Source organism: Amblyomma maculatum, chromosome 6 (assembly GCF_055883805.1).
Source record: "Amblyomma maculatum isolate TAMU_Amacu chromosome 6, ASM5588380v1, whole genome shotgun sequence".
NCBI classification, from domain to species: domain Eukaryota; kingdom Metazoa; phylum Arthropoda; class Arachnida; order Ixodida; family Ixodidae; genus Amblyomma; species Amblyomma maculatum.
In genome coordinates, this window is record NC_139349.1 from 140628497 (window position 1) to 140655171 (window position 26675).

General features: G+C 45.8%; 1 protein-coding gene across 1 annotated transcript; it reads right to left on the minus strand.

Moving 5' to 3' along the window:
• Positions 1–21073: 21073 nt before the first annotated feature.
• On the minus strand, positions 21074–25778 carry LOC146186893 (solute carrier family 22 member 7-like). The gene is made up of 3 exons (XM_084608137.1): positions 25775–25778; positions 24268–25470; positions 21074–21762 (listed from the first exon to the last, which is right to left on the minus strand). Exons 1-3 carry the CDS (start codon positions 25776–25778, stop codon positions 21074–21076), a joined length of 1896 nt encoding a protein of 631 aa, XP_084464263.1.
• Between the last annotated feature and the right edge of the window lie 897 nt (positions 25779–26675).

A 26675-nucleotide genomic window follows, 5' to 3' on the forward strand; every position in this document is an offset into this window, starting at 1 on the left:
ATTTTTTTGTCTTTATTGCCGGTTATCACCAACACAAAACAAAACCAACAAAAACGCGCTACAAACAGAATGCTCACAGCAGAGCGGTTACCACAAGCATGACACTGTTAATACAGAAGCCGGCAGGCTCAAACGAGTTGCCTTTGTCAAGTTGAAATTCCTTCAGCTCTCATAGTGGTTCGACTCTTGAAATCCAGTCTGGCACAGTGGTCTTCAATTTGTGCATTTCAGCAAAAGCATGTATACTCTCGAGAAAGTAGAGCCTTGCAGGGCGGGCGTCAGGGTCATTTTTCCTTTTCAAGACAACACAAACACACACAAGACATTGATATAATAAAGCTTATGACATAAACGAACTGCCTCCTTCTTATGGCAAATCCCACACAGTCCTCATACCCAAAACTGATGAAGCAGATAGGCTACTACAAGTAACATCATACTGGCCAATTGCGCTCACAAACGTTGATTACAAAATTTATATGAAGGTGTTAGCACGAAGGCTGCAGTCGGTAATCCAGAAAATCGTTGGGCCACATCAAACGTGTGGGATAAATAGACGGTCCATTGTTACAAATATACACAAAGCAAGAAGTGCGTTAGAATGTTGTGATGGGGGGTCATAAATGGCCGTGTGGCCATCCTGCATAGCCCACACAACCAGCAATATCCATAGGATCTTCACAAAAGGTCTCAATATCAAACATCATTTTTGTACACCCATGAGATGTCCATGCGTCCATTATTAAAAGATCATCTTTTAGTGGATATCCTCATGACGTTACCTTTGCGTGGTCGTGAAGATATCACACAGTGTACACAACTTCGATGTTATAATGTGACTTTCAGTGGACATGCATATTTCAGCAGATTTTTACTTTAAATTTTGATTCGGACTAATGAAACATCTGTTTTGCTGACACATCTAGATTGTGTTTCTATATATCAGGCAGCGCGCGCAATATCAGGCAGCGCGCACTAGCCAAACGTGAATGTTACCGCGCCAGCCTACTAAACTTTTTTTTTCTTTAGCTACCGAATTCCGCTGGTAAATACCATGTAGATTTGACTAACATATTCAAATTGTCGACTTCATGAATATATGCTATTGCAAAGATGTCACAAGGTGCGAAATTTAAATTGCCGTAAGAAATTAAATAATCGAAATATCCAGTAATTTAATTGCATTTTAATGCAGTTTATTTTTCGCGCCGTGGTGTTAGATCGTGTTTGCGTAGCGTACTGTGCGTGAGCACGTGCCCGTGAGTCGAGCTTCCTGGAAATTTGACCGATTTGATGTGGTTCATTGTCTCCGGGCGCTACCGGAGAAAAACGGGGGGGTAGCTCATTGCGCGGACCGGATAGAGGTAAATGGAAAGGCAGGCAGAGTCTTAAAGTAAAGCCCCTCAATTTCATCTTCAAGACCCTGTTGTCCCTTCCCTGCCTCCTCTGCACAGCCCCCCCCCCCCCCCCCCCGGCCGAGAATACGCGGTCCGCAGATGACTCATGCCGTAGTGCATGATAAAAACGTGGGCAGCTCGTTGCTCGTGCCGGAGAGGTTGAGGAGGACGTTTTAGAGACTCGCTGCCTGCCTACATTCGCGATCAAGAAATAGTGCATTCTTTGTGGCGAGCGAAAAATATTAAATGCCTTACCTGTAGACTTGTTGTATGATACATTTGTTATGAACATGAATAATGCGTTTATTGGGCGACGCACTATCACTTTCATGAGATCTTCGGCAACTCTACCACAAAATTAGCGCGGAGTAGCACGCCTTTTTTTTTCTTTCATGGCGTCCGCGGCTTTCGTCTCGTTCCCTTCCCTGCCTCCGCTGCGCAGCCACCACAACACAATAACATAATGCACGTGTTATCCCTGCGAGCAAGAAGTGCAACGCGGACGTTTGTCCTCAGATGACTCATGCCGTAGTACGTGCCTATTGCAATACACTCAGCGGTCGCGAGTGGCGTCGTCGTATTTTGGGAACGTCTGCTAATCTTGGCGCTTCCGAGTATTGCAGCTCGCGCTTGGTGTAATAGTTATGCACCTTACCAGTACATTCCTGTACAACCGGAAGCGATCCCCGGAAGCCGGAAGTGTCATTGTGCCTGGCAGGCATATGTTGCATGGCTGACACAAGCTCACATCGCCTCAACCGCTCTCCGAGTTGCTGGCAGCCACATATCGTCGCACGCGCGTCACATGGCCACATCTTCGCTGACGAAGTTGACAGCAGCAGTCATTTCAAGTTGTTAATCGCCCTGTGCATTGCCTTGTTCGTGAAGTACGTTTCTTCAAAGGTACGTACGTTTCAGCATCACCTAAGAGCACGACTTTTTCTGCTATGCCTAAAGCAAGAGCGAAGACATGGGCAGCACGCGCAGCTGCGAGAAATACTCGTGCCACGTTTTCTGCTCTTGGTGAACCCGACGAGTGTGCAGAAGTGCATAAACCAGAAATGGTAGTTGGAGAGCTAGCCCGCAGTGACAGCCCGGAGCCCACCTCTGCCATGTTTGACCCAGAGTTTATTCCCGCCGCGCAAGGATCACCTGCGTCATCGGAACCTCTAGCTTTTTCTTTAAGCGGCGAGCCATTTTGTGCGCGTCCAACGTCTAGCAAAGGGGCGAGTGACATTGCTGATATTGACATAAAGTGCATTTTGCGGGAGTGGATACTAGAAGAGAACATTACGCAGAAGGCCGTGACCTCCCTGCTTAAAAAGCTGTCAAAGCATAGCTGCTTTGCAGATTTGCCGCGCGACTGCAGGAGCCTCCTAAACACGCCCAGGTCAACAGCACTTGCTGCGAACGTCACTTTTTGCATGCCTTCATCGCAAAATGGGTTGCTGCTTTGCCATTTTTTGTTAAAGTTTTTTTTTTAGAAAAGCTAGACTGGCTTTTATTAGCTCACTTACAAAAATAAGATTGCTGTCTTGCCATGCGTGCGGTGCTAGCTTGTTCACACTGTATATTTTTCTGGATATTATGAAGTGTATGAAACTCTCTTTTCCTTTCTTGCTGTCATTACGCTCTACTTGTCCTTGTTTTCTTGTCCCTGTTCCTTTATTTCCACTGGCTGCAGCTCAGTACTCAGGTGCTTAAGTTATTAAATAGCAATTGCAGCAGCTGGCAACAATTTTCCCTTCTTTTTGGTATTTTAATAATGAACCACAGCTACTGTACTGCTGTATTTGTTTCAGTGGCTGCAAGGTCAAACATGCGGTATGTTGCAACAATGGATGATGTGCAAGCAGTTAGAGAAATGGTTCCAACATGCTCCATGCAGTCTTAAACAGCAAGAGGAAAGGCTTGCAAAACAAGGTATGAAAATTTAGCCACTATTTTGTACAAAACTGTGTGTGTACATACCAGTTAGATGCCTGTTTAAGCATGGCTTGAACAAATTTAAATGAGCGAAAGCTCAAGCATGATTTTGCATGGTTTACCAAGGCTTTACACGGTTTGAATTAGGGGGGTGCTCAAGCGTCTCATTAACAGTAGATGCGAGAGTGCCTTAACACCACCTTTTCATTCCGCTATTTTTTTTTATTTTTTTTTGTTGGTTTTTGGGGAAAGGAAGGCACAGTATGGTCTCAGTTTTTAGTGGACACCTATGCTTAATTAGGCTGAAGTCATTCAGTCCCAGCGAGGTGAAATCTGAAGTTGCAGCCTAAATAGAGCAGCTTACACTCTAAAACAACTTCCAACCTTAATTGAAAAGAAGTGAACACAAATTGTTAACTATCCTTGTTACAGAGACAACAGGTTGTGAAATTTTTACATTCATTTAACTACGGGCATGTTAAGAGGCTCATTTTCTTCGCACGTAAAGGTTTTACATCCATTTTTTTTTTTCACTGTTATATAGCTGTAAGTTCTTTTGCCAGCCTTCAGACAAGTTTGTTTTGTGCATGCGGCCTTTTTCTGTGACTATTTTCTGTTACCTGTAAATTTCTTAATGCCCCACTTTATGGTTCACTTCATCTTTCGTATTTTCCAGGAGGCACAAGCACGGACGCAAACAGAAACCCATGAAGAGGGCAAGGTGTTTGAAAGCTTGCAGTCCTTTTGTGAATAAAACTATAATTCACGCTATCTGTTTTGCTCAACAGCTATCCCTAGCTCCGTTGAAAGTGCATGCTTGTACATCTTGGCAATGTCCATGCAATGTCCAGAGACTGATTTGGCAATGTCCTCTAGACATCATAATGAATGTCCATGGGGACGTCCACTGTGAGGCAATAGGGACATCTCTGGAATATCCACTGGATCAATTGTGGGTATTTGTGGAGATCCTCTGAATATTAAATATTTTGAGGGGTGCATTTTATGGACATCTCCTGGATCTGATATGGTTGTCTGGGAAGGCGTTCGACTGCGTTGCCCATGAAATTCTACTTTGTATAATAGACCATATAAATGTGGGTTTTGTTATTCGTGAGGGCGTGGCGCTAGCGTAGCGAAATTGCACCACGAGATTAGTCGTAAATAAAAATCTGGGGGTTCCCATTAGTCTGCAGCGTTCTGTGTGGCAGGGCTGTCCCCTCAGCCCTCCTTTATTCTGCATTTACGTTGAAACTATCGGCCTAAATATCTTGGACAATGAGAATATTACTGATTTTCGTTTGCAAGCCGCGAAAATAAAGCTGCTGGCGTACGTCGATGATAATGCGGTTTTTACGGTTAGCCATGAGTGTATAACCGAAGTTGTTGATTCTTTAAAAACCTTTAGCGACGTCAAGGCAGTAGGGTAAACTGGTCCAAGCCCCTGGGACTCTGGCATGGTAGATGGCAAAATGCTCCTGATAATTTTGCAAACGTGTCCGGGGTGACAACTCCGGCAAAGTACCTTGGCGTGCCAATAGAAAGCTATCGTGATAGCGAGACATATTGGAGAGCATGCACAGATGACACGCGGGAAAGGGCAGATAAGTGGAAAGGAACTGGCTTATCAATTTTTGCCAGATCCACAGTATGCAACCTCTTCTTCATTTCTAGACTGTGGTACGTGATGCAAGTTTTACACTGTGTAATATTGAGTGTGGAGAAGCTGCATAGGATATTCGCGGTTTTTGTGTGGGCTTCAAAATGGGAAAGATGCAGCCACATGAATTTATTTAGAAGTGTTAAGGGTGGCGGCGTGAGCGTAGGGCATCTTTTTTGCGGCAGATTGTCAGCAGATTTCGGTTCCTGCGTGACGTTCATGATCCATTTTTGTTCACTGTCTGCCAAATTAGGCTTGAATGTGCACTGCCAAGTTTTGTTGTGCCAACCGAATGTTACACGGGAGGTAGTTTTGGTTACTTTAGAGAAGTTGTTCAAAGTGTGCGATTTCTTTCTGCAAAATTTTCAAAAGAATATTTATAAACTGTGAAAAAGAAAAAGTTGTACAAAGATTTGTGCGACGTTGTTCTTCCGGAGCCCATCTATAGGGCCATATGCAGGGGAGGCTCTGGCAGGAATGGACTGAAGAGGGTAAAGAGAATGAAGGTACCTGCAGCGGCTAAAACTTTCTTTTTTAAGTTGCACACTGGAACTTTGCCAGTCAAAATGTTTTTGCAAGACAAAGGTTTATTTCTCCCGGGGGGTGCACATTGCTTAATTTGTAAAAAGCCAGAAGCGATAGATCATGTATTTCTTCTCTGTTGGGAATAATAATAATAATAAATTGGTTCACAGGAAGGGAAAGGCGCAGTAACTGTCACACTTGCTCTGTGGACACCCGAACCGCGCCGTAAGGGAAGGGAGGAGGGTGGGAATGAAAGTGGAAAGAGAGAAAGAGGAGCCGTAGTGGAGGGCTACGGAGTAATTTCGACCACCTGGGGATCTTTAACGTGCGCTCACATCGCACAGCACACGACGCCTCTTCGTTTCGCCTCCATCGAAACGCAGCCGCCGCGGTCGGGTTCGAACCCGGGAACTCCGGCACAGTAGTCGGGCGTCTTACCACTGCACCACCCCGGCGGGGCATTCTCTGTTGGGAAGGAGTTAATTTTTGGGATGTACTTCAAAGAACCATAAAGAAAGATTCACCTATAAACTGCGCCACGTCCTTTATTTGCTTTCTGTATTGCATTTAAGTACTTCGAACCAATTTAACCAGAAACGCCCCGGATCTTGAAACGCTCTTCATAATTCCCTTTGTCAATTGTGAGGATGATAGCGGAATTCCGCGAGTGACAAATACTGCGCCTTTCCTGTAAACGAATTATAAAAAAAAATTGGAGGCTTATCAAGGTTAAGCCCAGTCGATGCGAAGCATATTAAGCAGCTGCCTCAGTGTGGATGGGGCTAAGTAACGGAGACGCGGTTTTAGGTTAGTCGTCGTAGGCATCTTGACCGCATACACGCCCGGCGCAAAGACGCTGGTGCGGTTGCGGGCACAGACTGACGCGACGGCGGGCGCGCGCCGCTTCATCCCTGGCGTGACGTCACATATCACGTGATGCAGCGATGGTGGCGCCGCCGTCACATATCACGTGATGCAGCGATGGTGGCGCCGAAGTCCGAAGAAGCGTGGAGGCCTCCGCCGGGCGGCGTCCGACGGCGCGATATGAGGCCCCATCTGCAGTCGGTGTGACGTCATCACGTGACGTCACATCATGTGATCTCACTTCGAGGTCAATGGTGGCCACCGCCGGGAGGCGACCGACGGCGCGATGTGAGGCCCCGTCTGCAGCCGGTGTGACGTCATCACGTGACGTCATGTCACGTGACCCCACTTCAGGGTCAATGGTGGCCATCGCCGGGCGTCGCGCGAAGGCCCGAAACCTATGTTAATATGCTTCGCATAAAACACCGGTGAACTTTTCTGCGTCCAATGCAATGCTGGTTGTACTCGACAAGGGTTGCGCGATCTACTGTCACGACAGGTCATGGCGTCACCAGGCGATTCATGCACTATAGGAAGCTGACCCCACCGGGCGTTCGATCCAGGCGACCGTGCGGCGCCTTTCATTTGCCGCTTTCTCGAACGCCGCACCAAACAGCAAACAGGTGGAGACGCAGATGTCTAGGAGGCGCTAATACAGCAGGCATCAGCGTCTTTTGAAATTGATTTACAGGATAGAGAAGGCGCAGTATCTGTCAGAATTCTGCGCGGACACATGTATCCCTGTCGTAAAGGAAGGCAGAAGGTGGGAGTGAAAGAAGAGAGGGAGATAGAGGTGCTGCAGTGGAGGGCTACGATCCGAAGCGCAATAATGGCTTCCGCTTCATCGCACTTTATTTTTTAAGTATGGGGAGAAAAAGTAGGAAATAAATACGAAATTATTACAATAGATTTCAAATGCATTCTTAGCACATCATTTATTTTCTAAGGGATTATACGACCAAACGAGCTGTGCAGGTTGTCTCCTTATAAGTCGCGCATTATTTTACACTATATGAAAACTTGAAACTGCGTTGGTTCACATCCATCCGCAGTCGCAGAAAAACGCTGCACAGTAGAGGGCACATTCACTATCAAGCAAAACAAATACATATCTGCAATCTACCAAAAGTGTTGGGTTAATCCGCAATAGTTCCTGGAGGCTCAGTGTGTGACTTTCCTTCTCCTTCTAGTTTTTCTATTCCTGCATGTCCTCACCACATTGGTGAAGTGCCGACAAGAAGTCTACAAGGCTGACGACCACGATATAACACCTCCCACTTGCCCAGAAATATAGAAGGCAGCTCGAGAGGTTCATTACGCCTATTCTAAGCAATGCCTAGGAATGTGAATCCAGTCTTTGTGCAGACCTGCAAAATAGTTGATGCTCTGCAGTGAGATGGTGACGAATGGCCTGAACGTTCTGAGCCGTACTAAAATTAAATCGTGATCAATAGAAACAGGCTTATACTAACAGTTTGTGTAAGGGCCGCTGGCACAAGCTGTCTACAAAACAGCGCATAATTCTGGAACCTTTAAAGGACGATATGACAGCAGTGAAAAATCAGATTGCATGCATCTTGGTAGATGTTCCTAAGCACCGACAGCATCGTGAACTGCTTACTCACCGGAAGGTTGCAGCCGGTCCAGGTATGCAAATGGAAATGCTCTATCACCACCAACTATATGCCGCACACCTGGTTCATTTAGCCCTACTCCAAGAGTATCTTCTGCATTGCCAGGCAATTCTGCAGCACTCGATCCTGCCCCGTTTCATGATCAATCCGTTATCTATCACACCTATTATCGGTTCTCTTGCAACTCTTGTACTCCTAATGATAGATTGCGTGCACCGGCATCTTTGATGTGCTGAAATAGAACTGCCGGCACTTCTCCAAAAACGTGAGGGAGCTGAAAACCCGTCTTGGCTTGACAAAGTTTCAGGTGGTGCGTGCCCTGTTACTTCATGAGGCTGATGTATGCTGATGTATGTATGTATGTATGTATGTATGTATGTATGTATGTATGTATGTATGTATGTATGTATGTATGTATGTATGTATGTATGTATGTATGTGTGTATGTATGTATGTATGTATGTATGTATGTATGTATGTATGTATGTATGTATGTATGTATGTATGTATGTATGTATGTATGTATGTATGTATGTATGTATGTATGTATGTATGTATGTATGTATGTATGTATGTATGTATGTATGTATGTATGTATGTATGTATGTATATATGTATGTATGTATGTATGTATGTATGTATACGAATGTATGATGTATGTGATAGGCGCTGGGTAAAAACGTTCCGGAACCCCAAGTACCTCGTCGCAGCCGTCGTGTAGCAGGTTTGCCACCTTTATCTCTTCAACAGTACATTTTAATGGCTACCACCCGCACGACGCCGACACATGAAGAGCGTCCTGAAGAGACGACGGCCTTTCCCCACCAGCGAGAGCAACGTACGTTCCACAGTGAGCCCGAAGATGACGTTGAGGAATGGCTCCGACACTACGAAAGATGCAGAAAGTACAACCGCGTGGAATTCGATCACACGTCTGTACAATGTTGTCTTCTCCCTCGCTGGCACGGCCCTGACGTGGTTTGATAACCACGAAGAAATCCTGATGACCTGGGACCGATTTGTTGAAGAAATTACGAAGTCCTTTGGGGATACCCCTGCGAAGAAGGAACGCGCTGAGCATCAACTTTTCCAGAGAGCCCAGCTGCCCGGTGAGACATGCACACGTTATATCGAAGAAATATTGAAACTTTGTCGCATTGTAAATCGGCAGACGTCAGAAGAAGACAAGATAGGGCACCTTCTCAAGGGGATTGCTGAGGATGTGTACAACTTCCTTATTTCGCGGGACACCCTTGACACAGTGGCAGATGTCATCAAGCAGTGCGGGGCATTTCAGGCATTAAAGGCACGCCGCATAGCGCCCAAATTTGGCCGTCTTTCAAATGTGACAACTGTTGCCGGTATCGACATTCCGGAGGCTGAAGACATCACTTCTATGGTCAGGAGGATTATGCGCGAGGAGCTGGATATTCAGCGGCGACGTACAAATTTCGATGCACCCTACCACCCGACATCGAGGTCCATATGGGAACAACGCGCGCCATGGGCTGCACAAAATTACGGCCAACCATCTTAAAACAACGGCGTGGAGCGGACCCTGCAACCAACATCGCACCCTTATTTCCAACAGCATCCAGCCCATCCGGATGAAGTGTCTTGTGGTGCTCATCGTCGCCCTTCTGTCGCCCCATCTCGGCCTCCAAGGGATCCTGAGGTGAACTACCAGAGCCGCCAGCCAACTGTATGTTACGGCTGTGGGGGCAGCGGACATATCTTCCGCTTTTACCCACGTCGTCAATTTACCCGACCCCTGAGCAACGAGCACCGCGCTTCACGAATGGCGCCCAACGTGGGGCGTATGCCAGCCGCACGTTGACAAAATGTGAACGGAACTACACAGTTACCGAATTGGAGTGCCTTGCAGTTGTGTTCGCTGTGCACAAGTACCGACCATACCTATATGGACGCTACTTCGCCATAGTTACTAACCACCATTCGCTATGCTGGCTCATCGTATTTCGCGATCCATCTGGTCGTCGGGCGCGCTGGGCATTACGCCTGCAAGAATACAACTTTGGTGTCACGTACAAGAGTGCACGACATCACAGCGATGCAGACTGCTTGTCACGGCACCCACTGCCGACTTCCCTTAACGATGAAGACGGCTTCGACTGATGTTTAGCCTCAATCGCGTCGACGTTTCCTAGTATGGCGACCTTTGGGCGAGAACAACGCAACGACCGGTCACTACAGCCTCTTATAAAAGAAGCAGAAGGAAGATCAGAGTCAACGCAGTTTACTATCAAATATGGTGTTTTGTTCAAGACGAACTACTCAGTTGACGGTGCTGTCCTCCTTTTGGTCGTCCCAAAAAGTCTTCGTGCACAAGTTTTGCATGACATGCATGATGATATTACCTCTGGACATCTAGGCTTCTGTCGTACCCTGCACCGAATTCGCCAGCGTTTTTATTGGCCACAAATTTATAAGACCACCAAGCAATACGTTGCGACATGTGAAAAATCCCATCGACTTAAGGCACGCACCAGCACCCTGGCCGGACCTTTACAACCCGTCAAGCCACCTACCTCACCTTTTGAAAACATTGGAATTGACCTGCTTGGTCCTTTTCCAAAGACTGTGGAGGGCTGCCGCTGGGTTGTCGTCTGCGTTGACTGCGTTACCAGATACGCGAAGGCCGCTGCTCTCGCTACCGCAAAAGCTGCTGATGTTTCGTCGTTTCTTTTGCATTCCGGTATTCTTCGCCACGGCGCACCCCGTGTTATTATAAGTGATCGTGGTCGGCAATTCACGGCTGATGTCGTGGAAGAAATGCTCCGACTTTGTGGTTCACACTACCGACACTCGACACCGTATCATCCGCAGAGCAACGGTCTCACCGAGCGCACCAATCGCACCTTGACAACCATGTACGTCTCGTCTGACCATCGCAACTGGGATTCAGTGCTACCGTATGTGACGTACGCTTACACCACTGCAAATCATCACGTTACCGGCTGTTCTCCTTTCTATTTACTGTATGCAAGAACTCCCACGTTTTCTTAGAGACCATCTTCCCGTTTTCCCCCCAACGACGATGCGTCTGTTTCCCAGATACTATGCCGTGCCAAAGAAGCCCGTCGTATAGCCCGTTTACGCATAATGGCCTCTAAAAACCACTCGAAAAACATTACGATCAGCAACATCGTGCAGTTCATTACTACACTGGATACTACGCCTGGCTTTGGACGTCTATTCGCAAGCGAGGATTATATGAGGAGTTCCTCTGGAAGTACGATGGCCCCTTTGTAGTGCTGGACCAACAGAATGACGTGAATTACGTTTTCGCCAAAGTCACGACGGCTAACCGCCGATCCCGCAAGACACAAGATATTCACGTGGCTCGCATGAAGCGCTGCCATCTTCCATCTGCCTAATTTTCTCGAGGACGAGAACCGTTTGCCCAGGGGGAATTGTTACGCCGCGCAGCGGCGCACTGAGAAGCAGCAGGAGCAGCGGAAGTGAAGCGCGCCCTGACTGTTCCGGGTTTTTCTGAGCAGTGTGCGTCCCTTCACCTGTATTAAAAACCATTTCATCAGTTACAATATGTATACATTATATATATATATATATATATTGTGAGCCTTCTGTGGACCTTCTTTCATTTGTACATGCCATGATCTTCTTCTTTCATTTGTACATACCATCATCATCGTCGCGCAGCGCCGGCTCCGGCGCGCGCCTGGGTAAGTGATCGGATTAAAACGCTAGACAAGGCTTCGCTGTCCTTGCCGTCACGACCTCGCCGTCTCGACCTAGCCTTCTTTTACAATATATATATATATATATGAAGGAAAGAAGCCAACAGTCGGCGAGGCCAAGGAAAGCGTTGGGGATGGTACTTTGTTTCTTTTTTATTTACGTTTTTATTAAAAGAAACAAAGTACCATCCCCAACGCTTTCCTTGGCCTCGCCGACTGTTGGCTTCTTTCCTTCATGTATTATAACGAGCACCCTCATTTCCCCTTAATTGATCTGCTTATATATATATATATATATATATATATATATATATATATACATATATATATATATATATATATATATATATATATATATATGGAAGTTTTGCTTGGGAGTACTGACAAGCAAAACGTCCATAGCACGTGACGAATGAATGGAGAACAGGTTATGGTGCTAGTAGAGCAGTTTATGCTCAATGATCCGCCCAAACCATGAGAAACCAGCACCTGATTGATGAGGGTGCAGTAATCTGAATAGGCACCCATCGGCTTATCCAATAGGGGGATGCAAACAATACGGAACGATGGCTGACAGGCAGACTAAAACCTTCATTTTCATCACACAAAAGGATTAATGGCCCCTAACAGGAGCGCTAATCCTATAGAAACAAACTGATCGGGTGCAACAAGTAGGGCTAGATGGTTTAGAGAGCTCATTACAAATTTTTACTTCCCAGCAAAGAAGACAAAAAGGAGGAAGACAGTACAACGCGGACTCTGCCAGCAGAGAAACACTGCTTCTTTTGTGTTCTCCTTACTTAAAATATCTTCAGTATAAGTACAGGTAAAATTTCAGAGAAGAAGGAATTCTGATAAATGATCAGCCGGACAATACCCACTGCAAGGCGATTGCCTCCCCCATTTTGCTCCAATTAACTCTGTCTTATGCCAGCTGCATCCACTTGGCCCCTGCAATTTCCTAATCTCATACACAGACCATATTTTATGACACATCATCACCCATCAATATCTTCTTTCTTCTCCCCTTCCCCTTTCCCTGTGCAGAGTAGCAGTCGAGAGTAGTTTTTCCGGCCAACCTCGCTGCCTTTCCTTTCAATAAATCCATCCATCTATCTATCCATGCCACTGCGTGCTACGCTTACCTTCCTTTGGAATTCAATTGGCTACTATTAGAGACCATCGGTTATCCTCTCTTGAACTACACGTTGTGTCCATTCCCATTTCTTCTTAATTTCGACTATCACAAGCTCTGACCCACTCTGCACGTCTATCTCCTAACGTTACACCTACCAATTTGCATTCTATAGCCCACTGTGTTGTCCTCAACTTAAGTAGACCTCTTGTCGGTAACCTCCATCTTTCAAATACTTAGGTCAGTACCGATACGATGCAACTGTAATACGCTTTCCTCTTGAGTGATACCGGTAAGCTGCTAGTCATAAGGTTTGGGTACCTTGCAAATGCACTTCATTCCAGTCCTACTCTCCAGTCATTTCCCTTTCGCGGCCCGGATCTGCGGTCACTACATTTCCCAGAAGACATAGAAGTGGGCTCGGCAGCGCAGCCAAGATGCGTCTCTCACCTGCCACAACTGCTCTTTGTGCAGATCCTCGCCGCGACCTGCCTTTCGCCGCATATTCCCGAGTCATACTGGATCGGAAGCCACCTGACGGGATCTTACCTGCCGCTTGAGCCTGTGCGCCTGCCGGTACAGGTTCATAGCTGGTCTTCAGCCGGGACACCCGACACAACGCACATCTAGATTAGAACTCGCCTTCCTTTCCAGAGAATTAGAGTGCTTCGTCAGGCGCACATTTAGACATCTGCCTGTCTGAGCGTAGTAGCACTCGCCACAACTGAGCAAAACGGGGCGGGTTGATGTTGGTGTGGCGACGCGGCGAGAGAAGGTGGCTGCCAAACCTTACCTCCATGGCGTTTCGCACCGACTCAAGAAACTGGCGGCAAGGTACGACGTTTACGTTGTATTTACAGCAAGAAACAAGATAGGAGGCTTGTGCGCCAGAGTTAGGAAGGCGCTCGACAATCTAGCTCGTTATAGTTTTCGTTGTGCAGTGTCACATAAGAAAAGGTTCACCACCTGTTAAAAAATGTGTTTTATCGCATTCCTCTCAATTGTGGCCGGTGCTACTACGGGCAGACAGACAGATGTCTAAACGCCCCTCTGTCCGGCGCCACCGACCCCTGATGTGGACTACGCCTGGCCACTGCCTTCACTGTCACCTCGTACAACGGAATCGCTACTGCCATCACTCCTGCTCGATAAAAGGCGTGCGGAAATCTGCGCCGTCTTCAGTGGGCTCGGCAGCGCAGCCAAGATGCGTGTCTCTCACCTGCCACAACCGCTCTTTGTGCAGGTAACAAATCGGTATTCCTTGTTCGCTGTGCGTACTTCTCATCCCGCTTCAGTTGTTCTGCCGAGCCGACGCTTTTGTGCTTCTGCTGCTTATGATTGCGCCTGTTTGCTCTTCAACCTGCTTAAGTTATCTGGTGACGTCGAAGAAAACCCCGGACCACCCACGCGGTGTAATGCTCCTCAAGGTTTAGAAATTTTAACTGCCCTCAATGAAATTCGATCTGGCCAGGCATCCGTGCTAAGCGAAGTTAAATAAATGCACGAGAAGTTGTCGCAGAATGACATGGCCCTCGAAGATATTAGACAACGCCTTAATAAGATAGAAATTGGCTGCTCTGCCTTACTCGCAGTAAAGGAAGCAGTTGAAGGTATCCAGACCATTGCCGAGTAGAACACAAATGACATATATACCTTGTCACAAAGATTCGATGACAGCGAGGACAGAGCACGTCGCTGCAACCTGTTGTTTTTTGGCCATGATGACTGTGCCAGTGAAAAATGGGCGCAGTCCGAAGAAATTATCCTTCGGCACTGCAATGACAATCTGGGTGTCAGACTGCCGCCCATAGATATAGGGAGCGCACACAGGCTTGGCGCCAGTGTACCTAGCAAAAAAAGGGCCCATTATTTCAAAATTCGCGCGTTTCAAAGACATGGAACTAGTGCTCTAATGCTTTCATGTGCCAAAAAGCTAAAGGACACCGACTACAGCATATCCCAGAACGATTCACCTAACACTCAGTTTGCACGAAAACAACTAATCGCTTTCGCCAAAAGCCAGCCTGGTAAATGAAAACTTCGTCATAACAGAGTGGAAATCGGCAAAAAAAACTTACATTTATGACCATGCTAGCCAGCAAGTCATCCTACGCCGTGCATAGCTACCTGCCAAAAACTGTAAAAGGTTAAGTCTTGACTCTATTTCATTGCTTTACGCCAATATTAGAAGTATCACCCCTAAGCGTGATTCTCTGCTTAACCTTATCGATACCACTGATAGTAATGTTGTTGTAATAACCGAAATGTGGTTGACTTCATCAGTTCGCAATTCCTAATTACTACACCTCTTTAACAACTTTGATATATTCCGGCGCGATCGTACTGGGAAACGGGGGGTGGTGTTCTTATCTTCGCGCATAGCAGTCTGCAGTCCGCCAGTCTTGACATACCCTGCCAACTCGAAGCTGTTTTTATCTCTTGTGCTACTTTTCCTCCTGTGACGATTGCATTCTACCGCCCACCCGATGCCGATAATTCTTTCATTGAACATTTTCATGACGCGCTAGACAGCCTAATTAAGTTACGCCCTCTTTCTCCGATACTAATTCTTGGTGACTTCAATTTCCCCACTATAAACTGGTCGGATATCACGTTAGCGGAATCAAACCATAGGTCCAATGGAGACTTTGTGAACACCTGTCTCACATTTGGTTTGTCACAAATAGTCCATTTCCCAACCAAGCAAGCTCACAAATCAGCAAATATTCTCGACATCATCCTCACGTCCCACCCAGATAACATCCTGTCAGTTTGACAGCTTCCCATGCTTAGCGATCATGTAACAATTCATGCTACATACCAGTGTCACATCCCTCGCCCTGAAAAGGTGAAAAAGAAAAAAGATAGAGCCCATTATCAAAAAATTAATTAAGCGTTCACTCAGTTTTGCAGCTGGTTCGTAACTTAATTTAACCGGCGCTCTGTTGACACCAACTGATAACTTTTTAGAAATCATCATTATCAGCCTGACTATACCCACTGCACGACGAATTCCTCTACTATATTTCTCTAGAAATAAAATGCAGGAACTTATCAAGGCTCATGTGCCCACAATCACTGTAACCGAAAACATAAAATCACTCTGGTTCAACAATACACTAAGCCGTCTACATAAAAGAAAGAAGCGGTTATTTCGTGAGGCTAAAGGGACTTGCAGCGAAGGAGCTTGGAAAAAATACTACGATGTTGACAAAACATTTTATGTCTTGGCAAAAAAAGCAAAACGATCATTTTATTCAGCGACCCTGCCTTTGATGCTGCGTAACAATCCAAAAAATTCTGGGAAATCGTAAATCCCACTTACTCCAAGCCTCTATCGTTGCTCGACCCAGACGGGATCTCTATTGCTGACCGTGACGCTGCCCGAGTGTTGAATTCTACTTTTTGTTCTGTGCTTACCCGCGAGCCTGATACGTCCTTACCAGAGTTTCCTTTTTTTGATCACTTTTTAATGCCTGACTTTACACTCGAGCCCTATGGAATCGCAAAACTTACTAAATCCCTGAAACTTACTTCATCTGATGGTGTGGACGGAATTAATGCAAAAATACTAGTGAACACAAAGTGCGTGTCAAGCGTAATATCTCATGTATTTCAGCAGTCCCTTTCATCAGGCATGGTTCCGCAAGCTTGGAAGTAGGCAAGGTCCTTCCAGTCCCCAAAAAAGCCCTTCACAGTCATCCAGTAACTATCGCCCTATACCTGCCACTTGCGTTTGGTCTAAATTAATAGAACATATAATCCACTCGCATGTAGTAAACATTCTAATCTCTTGTAAGTTTTTCATCCCAACCAACATGGGTTTCGCAAAGGCCGCTCGTGTGAGACACAGTTACCATTATTCATCAATGACCTTAGTTGTAGCTTAGATAATAACTTCCCCGTTGATGCCCTATTTTTAGACTTCGAAAAGCTTTTGACAAAGTTCCTCATTAACGGTCATTTTTAAAACTTTCATCCCTTAATCTCTATCCGCACGTATATGACTGGATTTGCGACTTTTTAACTAATCGACAGCAATTTGTGTATGCTAATACCGCTTCTTCCAGGTCTCCCGTACTCTCAGGTGTGCCTCAGGGCACAGTCCTCGGTCCACTACTCTTTTTAATATACATAATGACCATCACAACAAATATTTCATCTACCATTCGCTTATTCGCGTACGATTGTGTTATCTATCGCCCTAATAACAATACCAACGATGCATGTGTCCTCCAAACTGACCTTTCACGAATTGAATCTTGGTGCGAAACGTGGCTAATGTCATTAAATGTTAGTAAAACTTCGTTAATTTCTTTCCATCGACGACACTCATACATAACACCTGACTATGTACTCTGCGGCTCCGTTCTTTCTTCCACATCAGCATGTAAGTACTTAGGTGTTCACATATATCTTATGATCTGTCTGGTCCGACCGTATTACAATAATTGCTAACGAAGCTAATCGTGTCCTGTCTTTGTTACGACGTACTTTACTATTAGCTTCTTCTTCTGTCAAGTATCTGGCCTACGTAACCCTAGTTCGTCTAAAGCTTGAGTATGCATGCGCAGTATGGGACCCTCATATTTCTTATTTGACTAAAACCCTCGAATCTGTCCAAAATCGCGCAGTTAGATTCATCTTTTCCGATTACTCTTATCGTTCCAGAGTTACTACCATGAAATCTGAACCTAACCTGCCTAACCTCGAGACACGACGCAAAATCAACAGACTTAGTCTCTTTCACAAATTCTATCACTTGTCACTTGCTGATCTAGAACCAGCTCATCGCACCTCCGTTCGAACGAGTCATCAAAAGCCGTTCATCCGCCTCGCGCACATACCTCTGCACATCTGCATTCCTTCTTTGTCCAGACTGCAGTCGACTGGAATGGCCTGCCTGCCGATGCCGCACTCCAAACCAGCACCGCGAATTTAAAAAAAAGCTGTCGAAGATCTTGTTATTTAATCTTTGTAATTAATTTTTAATTTTCTGTGTTGCCGTGTATTCCCCTCATGTAACACATCGTACTAGGGTATTTGAGGTGTACAATAACTAAATAAAAAATAAAATATTCGCCTACCGCTTCCAACTCCTCGCTGCCTATCTTAAACTGCTGTTCATTTCCCAGGCTCTTCAGTATTACCCTAGTCTTCTCTATATTAATCTTAGGCCTATCTGTCTGCTTCCCCTGCTTAGATTATTTATAATTAATTCCAGCCGGTCTTCTGAATTACCTAACAAGGTTATAACTTCAGCGAATCAAAGATTACTGAGATATTCTCCGTCCACCGTGTTGCCCAACTTCTCCGATTTCATGCCTTTGAATGCACTCTCCAAGCAAGCTGTAAATACCACTGTGGAGAACTTGTCTCCTTGCTAAATACCTTTCTCAATTACAATTTTATCACTTTAATTATGCGCAGCTGTGGTTGCTGTACAGCCACTCAATATATCTTCCTGAACTCGCAATGCCTGAACCCTGAACTCGCAATGCCTGCATGACCGCTGAGTTTTTGATTTCTAGTAGTCAATAAATGCTATCTATAGGGGCTCGTTATATTTCGAGCACTTTTCTGTCACATGGTTTACAGTGTGAATATGGTCGATAATACAGTATCCTTTCATAAATCCTGCTTGATCATTTGGTTTATGAGGCCCAGCCTGAGTGGCGCAGTGGTTACGGCGCTCGATCACTGTTCCCAAGAACGTGGGATCGAATCCCGGCCTCGGCGGCCGCTTTTCGATGGAGGCGCAAAGCAAGGCGCCCGTGTGCTGTGCGATGTCAGTGCACGTTAAAGAGACACAGGTGGTGGAAATTTCCAGAGCCTTCCTCTACGGCGTCTCTGATAGCATGCGTCTCTTCGGGACGTTAAACCCCACAAGACACACACACACATACACACACACAACCTTTGGTTTATGAAAGTCTAAGGTTTTCCTGATCCTATTTGTGACTACTTGGGTATATACCTTGTATCTAACTGATAGTAAGCTGATTTGTCTGTACTTTTTTAAGTCCTTAGCCTCGCCTATCTTATGAATAAAGATTATGTTAGCGTTCTACCAAGATTCCGGTTTTGTCGATGTCATCAGGCATTCCGTATACTGAGTAGCCAGTTTTTCTACCACTATATCCCCTCCGTCCTTCAATAAGGCTGTAGTTACCTGAACCTCCCGAGCTGCGTTCCCCCTTTTCATAGCTGCTGAGGGTTTATTACCCTGGTCCTTCGTTACTGTTGGACCGTCTGATTGCTCTTCATTATACAGCCAATTCCAGTCTTGTCTTGACTATTATGGCTACTGTAGAGTTTCGTATAGAACTCCTCGGCTATCTTATCTTGTCTATGTTACTAATGACATTGCCTCCCTTATCCCTCAGTGCATACATCTCATTTTTGCATATGCCCAATTTCTTCTTTGCCGCTTCCAGGCTACGACCGTTCTTTAGGTAATCCTCAATTTTCCCTATGTTATACATCTTCTTTATGTCGACCACCTTGCACCTTTTGATTAGCTTTGATATCTCTGCCAGTTCTGTCCGATCTTTTGGTTGCAGGCTTTCATACTTTGGCGTTTATTATTCAAATCTTTCATCTCCTTTCACAGTTTGCCGGTATCCTTTCTAATAATTCTACCGCCTATTTCTACCGTGCACTCAGTATTGATAGCTGTAACATTATAGTTCATTGCTTCTAGACTAAGGTTAGTTTCCTCGGTTAGCTCTGAGAACCTATTCTGCAGCGAGAGCCCGAATTCTTTGACTTTTCCAGTTATTTCTAATTCGTTGATGGACTTCTCCCTAACTAATCTGTTCAGTTTCCTCTTAAAATCCAGATTAATTCGAGACCTTACCTTTCTGTGGTCACTCATCGCACCTTTCCGATTACCTCTACATCCTAAGAACACAATATGAATACAATTTTGTTTTTAGTCTCCGCGTTAGGGCTTTTCCATTTCTACTTCTGATTTTCCGTTTGCTGAAGGAATTCAGTATTCTTATGTCTCCAGCTTGCTTTCTGCCTACGCTAGCATTGAAGTCGGCCATCAGTACACTATACTGTGATTTTACTGTCCCCATTCCGATTCTACATCTTTATAGAACCTTTTAACTGCCCGGTCGTCATGACTACATATAGGTGCGCATGCTGGTAGTACCTTCAGCGTATACCGCTTATTTAGAGTAGTTACGATGCAAGCTTTGTTTCACCACCCTGAATATGCCCACTCGAGGGCTAATGCATCTCGCGTATTCCTCAAATCCCGCCGTCCTTCGCGCCACTCAGCCAGCAGGAGGACCGCTCGCCTGGTTGCAAAGTGGCACGTCATCCGGAATTCGCTTTCAAGGTGAATTTATTAAATTCTGTATATAATGAGCCTCTTGCTCGAAGATCAGTTGTCATCTTTGCTACAATTCAGAGTTCGTGCAGGGATGGAGTGTCATTAGGCCCATGACTGCGGGGCAGAAGATTGGTTCCTTTCTGCCACATACCAAATATAAATATTCGTTGTCCTTTCAATGATGAAACAATAAACCTACTCCTTTGAGCCATGTATTAGAAGCAGAATGCTTTGTTATGTAGTATTATTAGTGCATAAAAGGTGAGCATTGCTCCACTTCATGTGCCTAGTCCAGGGTTTCAAAAAATTGTGGTTAATTGAACGTTGCATCCAGCACTGCCAGAGAGCTTCCAAGTTATCTCAGACCATCGACCTTTGCGATATCATGCTATTCCAGTTCGCAATCAGGTGCATGAGGCCCAATTATGGCTGACTGTTGAGCAGCGCAGCATTTTGGAGTGAGTAGTTAAAATTAGATATTGTCATATGCGAAAATGTTGAGCTGAAAATTTGCAGAGCACGCCTTGCATATCACGGAACTCAGTAAATCAAAAAGTACAGATGTTAGAATATGGGTAAACGTCTTTCTCGCAGAGCGTGAAGACCTACCAATGCAGGTCATTAAATCACCGGTATGTGTAAACATTTGTGAGTACTTTGTAGACAACAACGATAAGAAATTAAAAAAGCCGAAATGATATCGTTCACATAATGGAATACATAAGCAGTAAAAGCTGAAATTATATCACGTGATATGCCAGGGTATGTTCTTCAAACGTCAGTGTGATATCCCCCCAAACCGTCCCCTTCTGCCATCATCGCTTTTTTTTTAGCTCCCAGCTGCTCCAATTGGTCCAATGCAGCATCAATCTCGGTGTATGGTTTTGGCACTCTTGTATCGTTTCCGCTTGCCTCCTCCACGTGCGATCCTCAGGGGAGACTTCAGTTGCCACTTCGCTGCAAACTCTCGCATCGTGTTTGCTGGCTGTACCTCCGTCGTCTCCGGCAGCGCCAGCGCCATCAGTCCGAAAATGAGCAAAAGTGCCGCCGCTGCGGTGTAGAGAACATCCTTCAAGTATGGCGCCCGGACCTCGTTGAGGAACGGGGCCACGCAGGCGCCCATTCGCCCGCAGGCATAGCAGAAGGACAGCCCCGCTCCGCGCACCACCGTCGGGTAGAGCTCAGCCGTCATGATGAAGAGGGTGAGGATGCAGAGGTCAAAAATCAGCTCCCAGATCACGACGGTAACAACCAGGATGTGACCGGATGCGCGAAACATGTGCCCTATGGCCAGTGATCCGGTAACGAAGGCCATTGCAAACAAGCTGTTTGCAAGCGTCCTGCGTCGACCGGCAAACGTGATGATGAATACGTTTACGGGTATAGAGGGTAGTTTCAAAATGTCAATTGCAATGCTTGCCACGCTGTGGGAGCTCATGACTTGGCCTGTTACGAGCTTGTAGTACACGGCACAGAGGACGAACCAGCAAGCGAAGAAGACCAAGGACTGCTTGCGCAGAGTGTGGTTCCGCAGCAGTACGGTCACGTACATCCCTGCGAAGTGCGAAAGCGTCAGAGAGACGTTAGGGAAGTTTAGAGGGAGCATGGTCTCTTGATACGCGAATGATAACGATTGTGGCGATGATTCTGCCTCTGCCGCCGACGTCAAGCGTTTTTGACAACGCTTTGGTGAAGATAACCTCAAGAGAACGCTGTGTTTACCATACATATATACTATAGTGAGGCAGACCAAAAGTTAAGAAAAAATAAAGTGCACCTGCCCGTGCCACTATATGAATATTTAAAAAAAACATGACGGGATTTTACAAACGGAGGTTTAGGAATATGTTTAAAGTGAGACTAGAAGTGCAATAACCGCCCTCTAAGTGACTGGAATGTCCTATAGTGTGAATTGATTGACATCTCACTCTTGTAGGAGAAAGTGATGTGCCCAGATGGAGCTCAAAATTCTTTTCTGCGCCTAAAAACCGGTGCCGTTAGCCCTTTGGGTTGTGCAAAATACGAATATTTATTCAGAAAAATAGATGAGTGTGACTGGTTGATAATATTCCTTGCTTACACCTCATCGTACAAGTGGATTTCACCACTCTGTGCCTTATGCGCTGATCCAAGACGATCGGAATGGTGCTCTGCGTACATATATTCCACCGTAGCCGTCAACCCACGACGGGCAGTCCCATACCTTGGATGGGAAAGGTATTAGTATACATCTGCTGCACGTGGGAAACGTCAGCCGACTAAAGGCCGCCACTTGTGCTTTACAGATGGCGGCGTACCGCTCCGAAGCAAGCTCGATCCTTGTGCTGTGTTCGCGTGGTAATTCCCTGGCAATTCAAACAGTCAATTATTGAAACGCACATTTAGCACTCTGAGGATAAAGGATCAAGTATGTTACCGGTTTCTGATATAATTACCAGTTTCTGACATAATTGCTTAATGAAGGTTGTTCAACACTGCGAAATTATTGCAGAAATATTTTTTTTATGGTTCTACTGCCCTGATTGGACAAAAGGGCCTTAGGTACATCAGTTCTACAATAAACAAGTAAGGGGATTATAGCTCTTACCAGGTGCTCTTATTTCTTCACACACAACTCACGTGGTTCAAAGAGCTCATGTACCCATGTCCACTAATGCAGGCACGCGGCGTGAAAAACACGTTCAGGCGGCGATTATTCGGCCTGTCCAACCACTAGGCTGAGCGAGAGGGTAAAGAGATTGGCAGAGCGAAATCTGTATATTGCATATTCCCTATACTGGGAAGAATAGTCTTGAATCTTGCATCTGAAAATATATTTAAATTAGAACTTTGGAGAAGGGCCCTTTTACCGCAACAACAATATATTTCTAGTCGTAGCCGCAGGAACAGTTCCTGCGTTTTTTGATAGAGGACATGCATTGCTGAAACGGCAAGCACCGCTATGGCTTTGGCCTTTCTATGAGTAGGAGAGGTCACAATCAGGCCTTCAAGAATCCTGCTCATAGGCCTTGCCTACGGCTAGAATAAAGAGGGGAACTGCATCTTTGTCGCAGCTGAAAACCTGCGCATAATAAATAATCGTCCTTTATAACTATTTCTAAGACAGATGATAGTAGAACGGTAAAATATTTGAACACTTTTCATGAATTCGTATGCTTGGCGACCAACAAGATTTTTAAATCATTACTACGCAAATATTTATGTCGTATTTTTGCTGCCATTTGACATTTTGCCGAATGTTTGATTGGAATTCAGCAGCAATCTTGCGTACGCTGTTTACAACGCGATGCAGATGCATTCGCTATGTTTTGTCTGCGTCGAAGTTAGTCAGCTATTAGAATTTCAACACAATACCAGTATTGACATAATCAATCAGCCAACGTGGGAAGGCTGGGAGGCGGCCCTGTCCAGCTCGGACCTCGAGGAACGACGAGTCCTCGTCGAAAGAGCACGGGCAGCGGCTTTTACCAACGGTGCCCCGGACTAGAGACCCGATCAGCCTTCCCTTAATCTAATCCAATGTCAATAAATGTATTCATCATCATCATCATTTTTTTCTCTACAGGCGTTAATTTGTTATAAATGTAGCCTGTAAAGAAGCCGGGATCTCTACAGCTGGTAATCGAGTTTAAATTCATGTGCTTTTCTTTAAAGCGTCTAGTTGCAAAATAAACTTTATTTTAAAAACTAAGAACTGAATGATGTAACTTCCCCGGCATAATTGTAGTTGATTAGTAAGGGCGCGTGAGAACTGAGGCAAAGGACGTGAGTTGGATTCTATACACGACGCCCGCATTTCGATGGAGGCGCAATGCAAGGCGTTGGTGTTGTGTATAATCTCAGAAGACCGCAATGAATTACAGATTGAAAAAGTGCACAGCCCTCAGCTGAATCACTTAAAGTATGTTGAGCTCCCACTAACCTATATACGTAAATCTTAAATTTTTGGTATTTGGCTCCCTAGTTTTTCTTCCTTGGGTTTCTGTTACTGGTGCGAAATATGTAAAAATAATAAGTCCGCTGTAAGGGACTAGCACGTTTACAAGTAAAAAGGAGCACCTTGTGACTGCGAGGCGATGTCAGAGCTGTAAGTGTCCTGTTGATGCCGTTTCTGTTCAAATATGAGCTCAGACAGACGCTGTTTAAAGGTTTCCACGTCGGCGCCGTTGACGCGCGCTGCTAACGACGGCACTTTCTCAGCCCGCTTCAGGTCCCCGACGCCAAGGAGCCAGCACGGCGACTCTTCCATCAAGTACACGGCAAGAATCAGGGTGCAGGTTGGCACCATATATGTGATCTGGACGACCTTCCAGTCGAACACTAGCCGGTAAACTAGCGTGCTGTACAGATGTGCCGTGAGGCTGCCCACGGATACGGCGAGGCTGCAGAACAGGGCTCGATGCTTCGTATCAGTCACTTCGAACAGCACCGCGGCGGACGAGACGAGGACACTGACGGCCCCGGCAGACAGGAAGGCGCGAAGAACGGCGAAGGTAAGTACGGTTCCGGCGAAGACCAGGGATATGCCCGCAAACGCTATCCAGAAAAGCCCAAGGCATAGCACGGGGCGCCTTCCAATCTCGTCAGCCGCGATTCCTGCCAAGGGAGCAGTAACTACTCCTCCGAACATGTAAGCAGCTATTAATGCAGCCAACATCCATCGTCGGCCGCACACTAGGATCCATTCCTTGACGATCGAGTTGATTTGGCTGCCAGAAGCGGAATCGACCCCGAAGTTCCAACCTGCGTCGCAGGCAATAGTACTGCGGTTTTCAAAGCTGTTGCCTTGTTCGGAAGGAACTGGCGGCTCGTATCGAAAGCACTGGCTGTGCGCCACGCCATCGGCGTCGAGCGGCAAGCTGGCATTCATCCACACCTCTGCGGGCAGGTGGGCGTATTCTGCTGGGGCCTTGCACCACTGGTCGACGGGGTGTGCCAGAATATTGATCGCCGCTGCGTGCAGAATGGTTGTGAAGAAGGCCAGTGTGGTGCAGAGAAGAACGAGCCTCTGGAACCAGCCATGACCGAAAATGAGGATGTGGTCCAGTGGCGAAGACATCACGACTGAGGCGGGTGCTGTAACGGGAGGGGAGGATTTGGTGCCGCCCTCTTGCGGAGCCTCAGGAGAGAGCACGGTCGAGATGGTTGCTGTGACCGGGGCGGAAAACACGGTGCTGACCTGGCGTAGGACTTCGGGGGACAGCTCAGTCACGGCGGTTGCTGTAACTGGAGCGGAAGACTTGGTGTCGGCCACCTGCGGTGCTTAGGGGGAGGGAACGGCCAAGCTTACTCCTATGACAGGCGCGGAGGACATGGTAGTGGTCTCCCGAGGAGCTTCGATGCGAGGCACTGCGGTCCGCTGTTGGGAAGGTCGACGGCTGGAGCGCTGACTTTTCTTTGTCTTGCGACATCCTCTCACACCGGGGTCTATGTCAAGCTGGAATGGGGGCTATCGATCAACTTGCCGTCTTGATCGGTGACTGGCGGCAGTACGTATTTATGGCGGCGGCGCCTTTTTAGTGGACAGTCTTCTTCCTCTTCATCTGCCATGATATAAGGCACGTACCCATGAAGGGGGATTGGCCAGGGTTCAGCGTGGACTGCCAAATTTCCTACACAAACTGAACTAGTGCAATAAATTAATTACCAACTAAACAAAAACATTCGCTTGTGTGCGTGCGCACTTCTATTCTTTGTCTGCAGGATGTATGGACACTCAATAAAAACAATCATTTGCTTACGGACAATAATGAAGTTAAATGCCACTTATTACATGGTTAGGGATATTGATAATACAAACTTCTGAAAAGAGCAACAGCCGTTATTTATGTCTTGGAGTTCGATATATTTTCAAAAAAGGAGTATTTGCCCCCTCATAAATGATATAGGAGTGCTTCAGTTCTCGAGTGCAACTGGAAAGTTTTTGAGGTAATATGTTACTAAGAGAAGTTGCGGATTTTAATAATAAAATTTCGATTGTATTATTTACGCAGTGAATATTTAAACTGGCAGTACATCTAAAATGTAAATATTTCTGATTAATTTTGAGGACGCGAGAAGAGCGGTTTTCACATAAATTATGCTCTATGGGCTTGTTCTATATTTATTTGGGACATATATTTAGATTAGAAGGGTAATCAAGCTCCAATAACCATTCTTGCTTTGCGATAAAATTTGTGCGAGATGAGAATTGTGTCTACACGAAAAAAAAAATTGCAACCTGGAGTGTATGTTTTCCCAAAAAATAAAACGTATGCCAGAATAGAAAACATCTTTATGCCATTTTGTAACCATTGTGCACACATCCAAACACATTTCAGAGTAACTGCACTTCTATATTTACGCCGTATTCTATGAAAATCCTACGCTTACAAACGTTGCAAAATATATTGCATTGTTTTGAGCAAAATATTTAGGACTTACTACATAAGATAAAATTTATTTTGCTTTATGTGGGCACTGCACTC

Coding starts and splice junctions, on each gene's coding strand:
- LOC146186893 (XM_084608137.1), bottom strand. Junction 21,763..24,267: donor CATCGCCTCGCAGTCACAAG/GTGCTCCTTTTT, acceptor CGCACTTCGCAG/GGATGTACGTGACCGTACTG.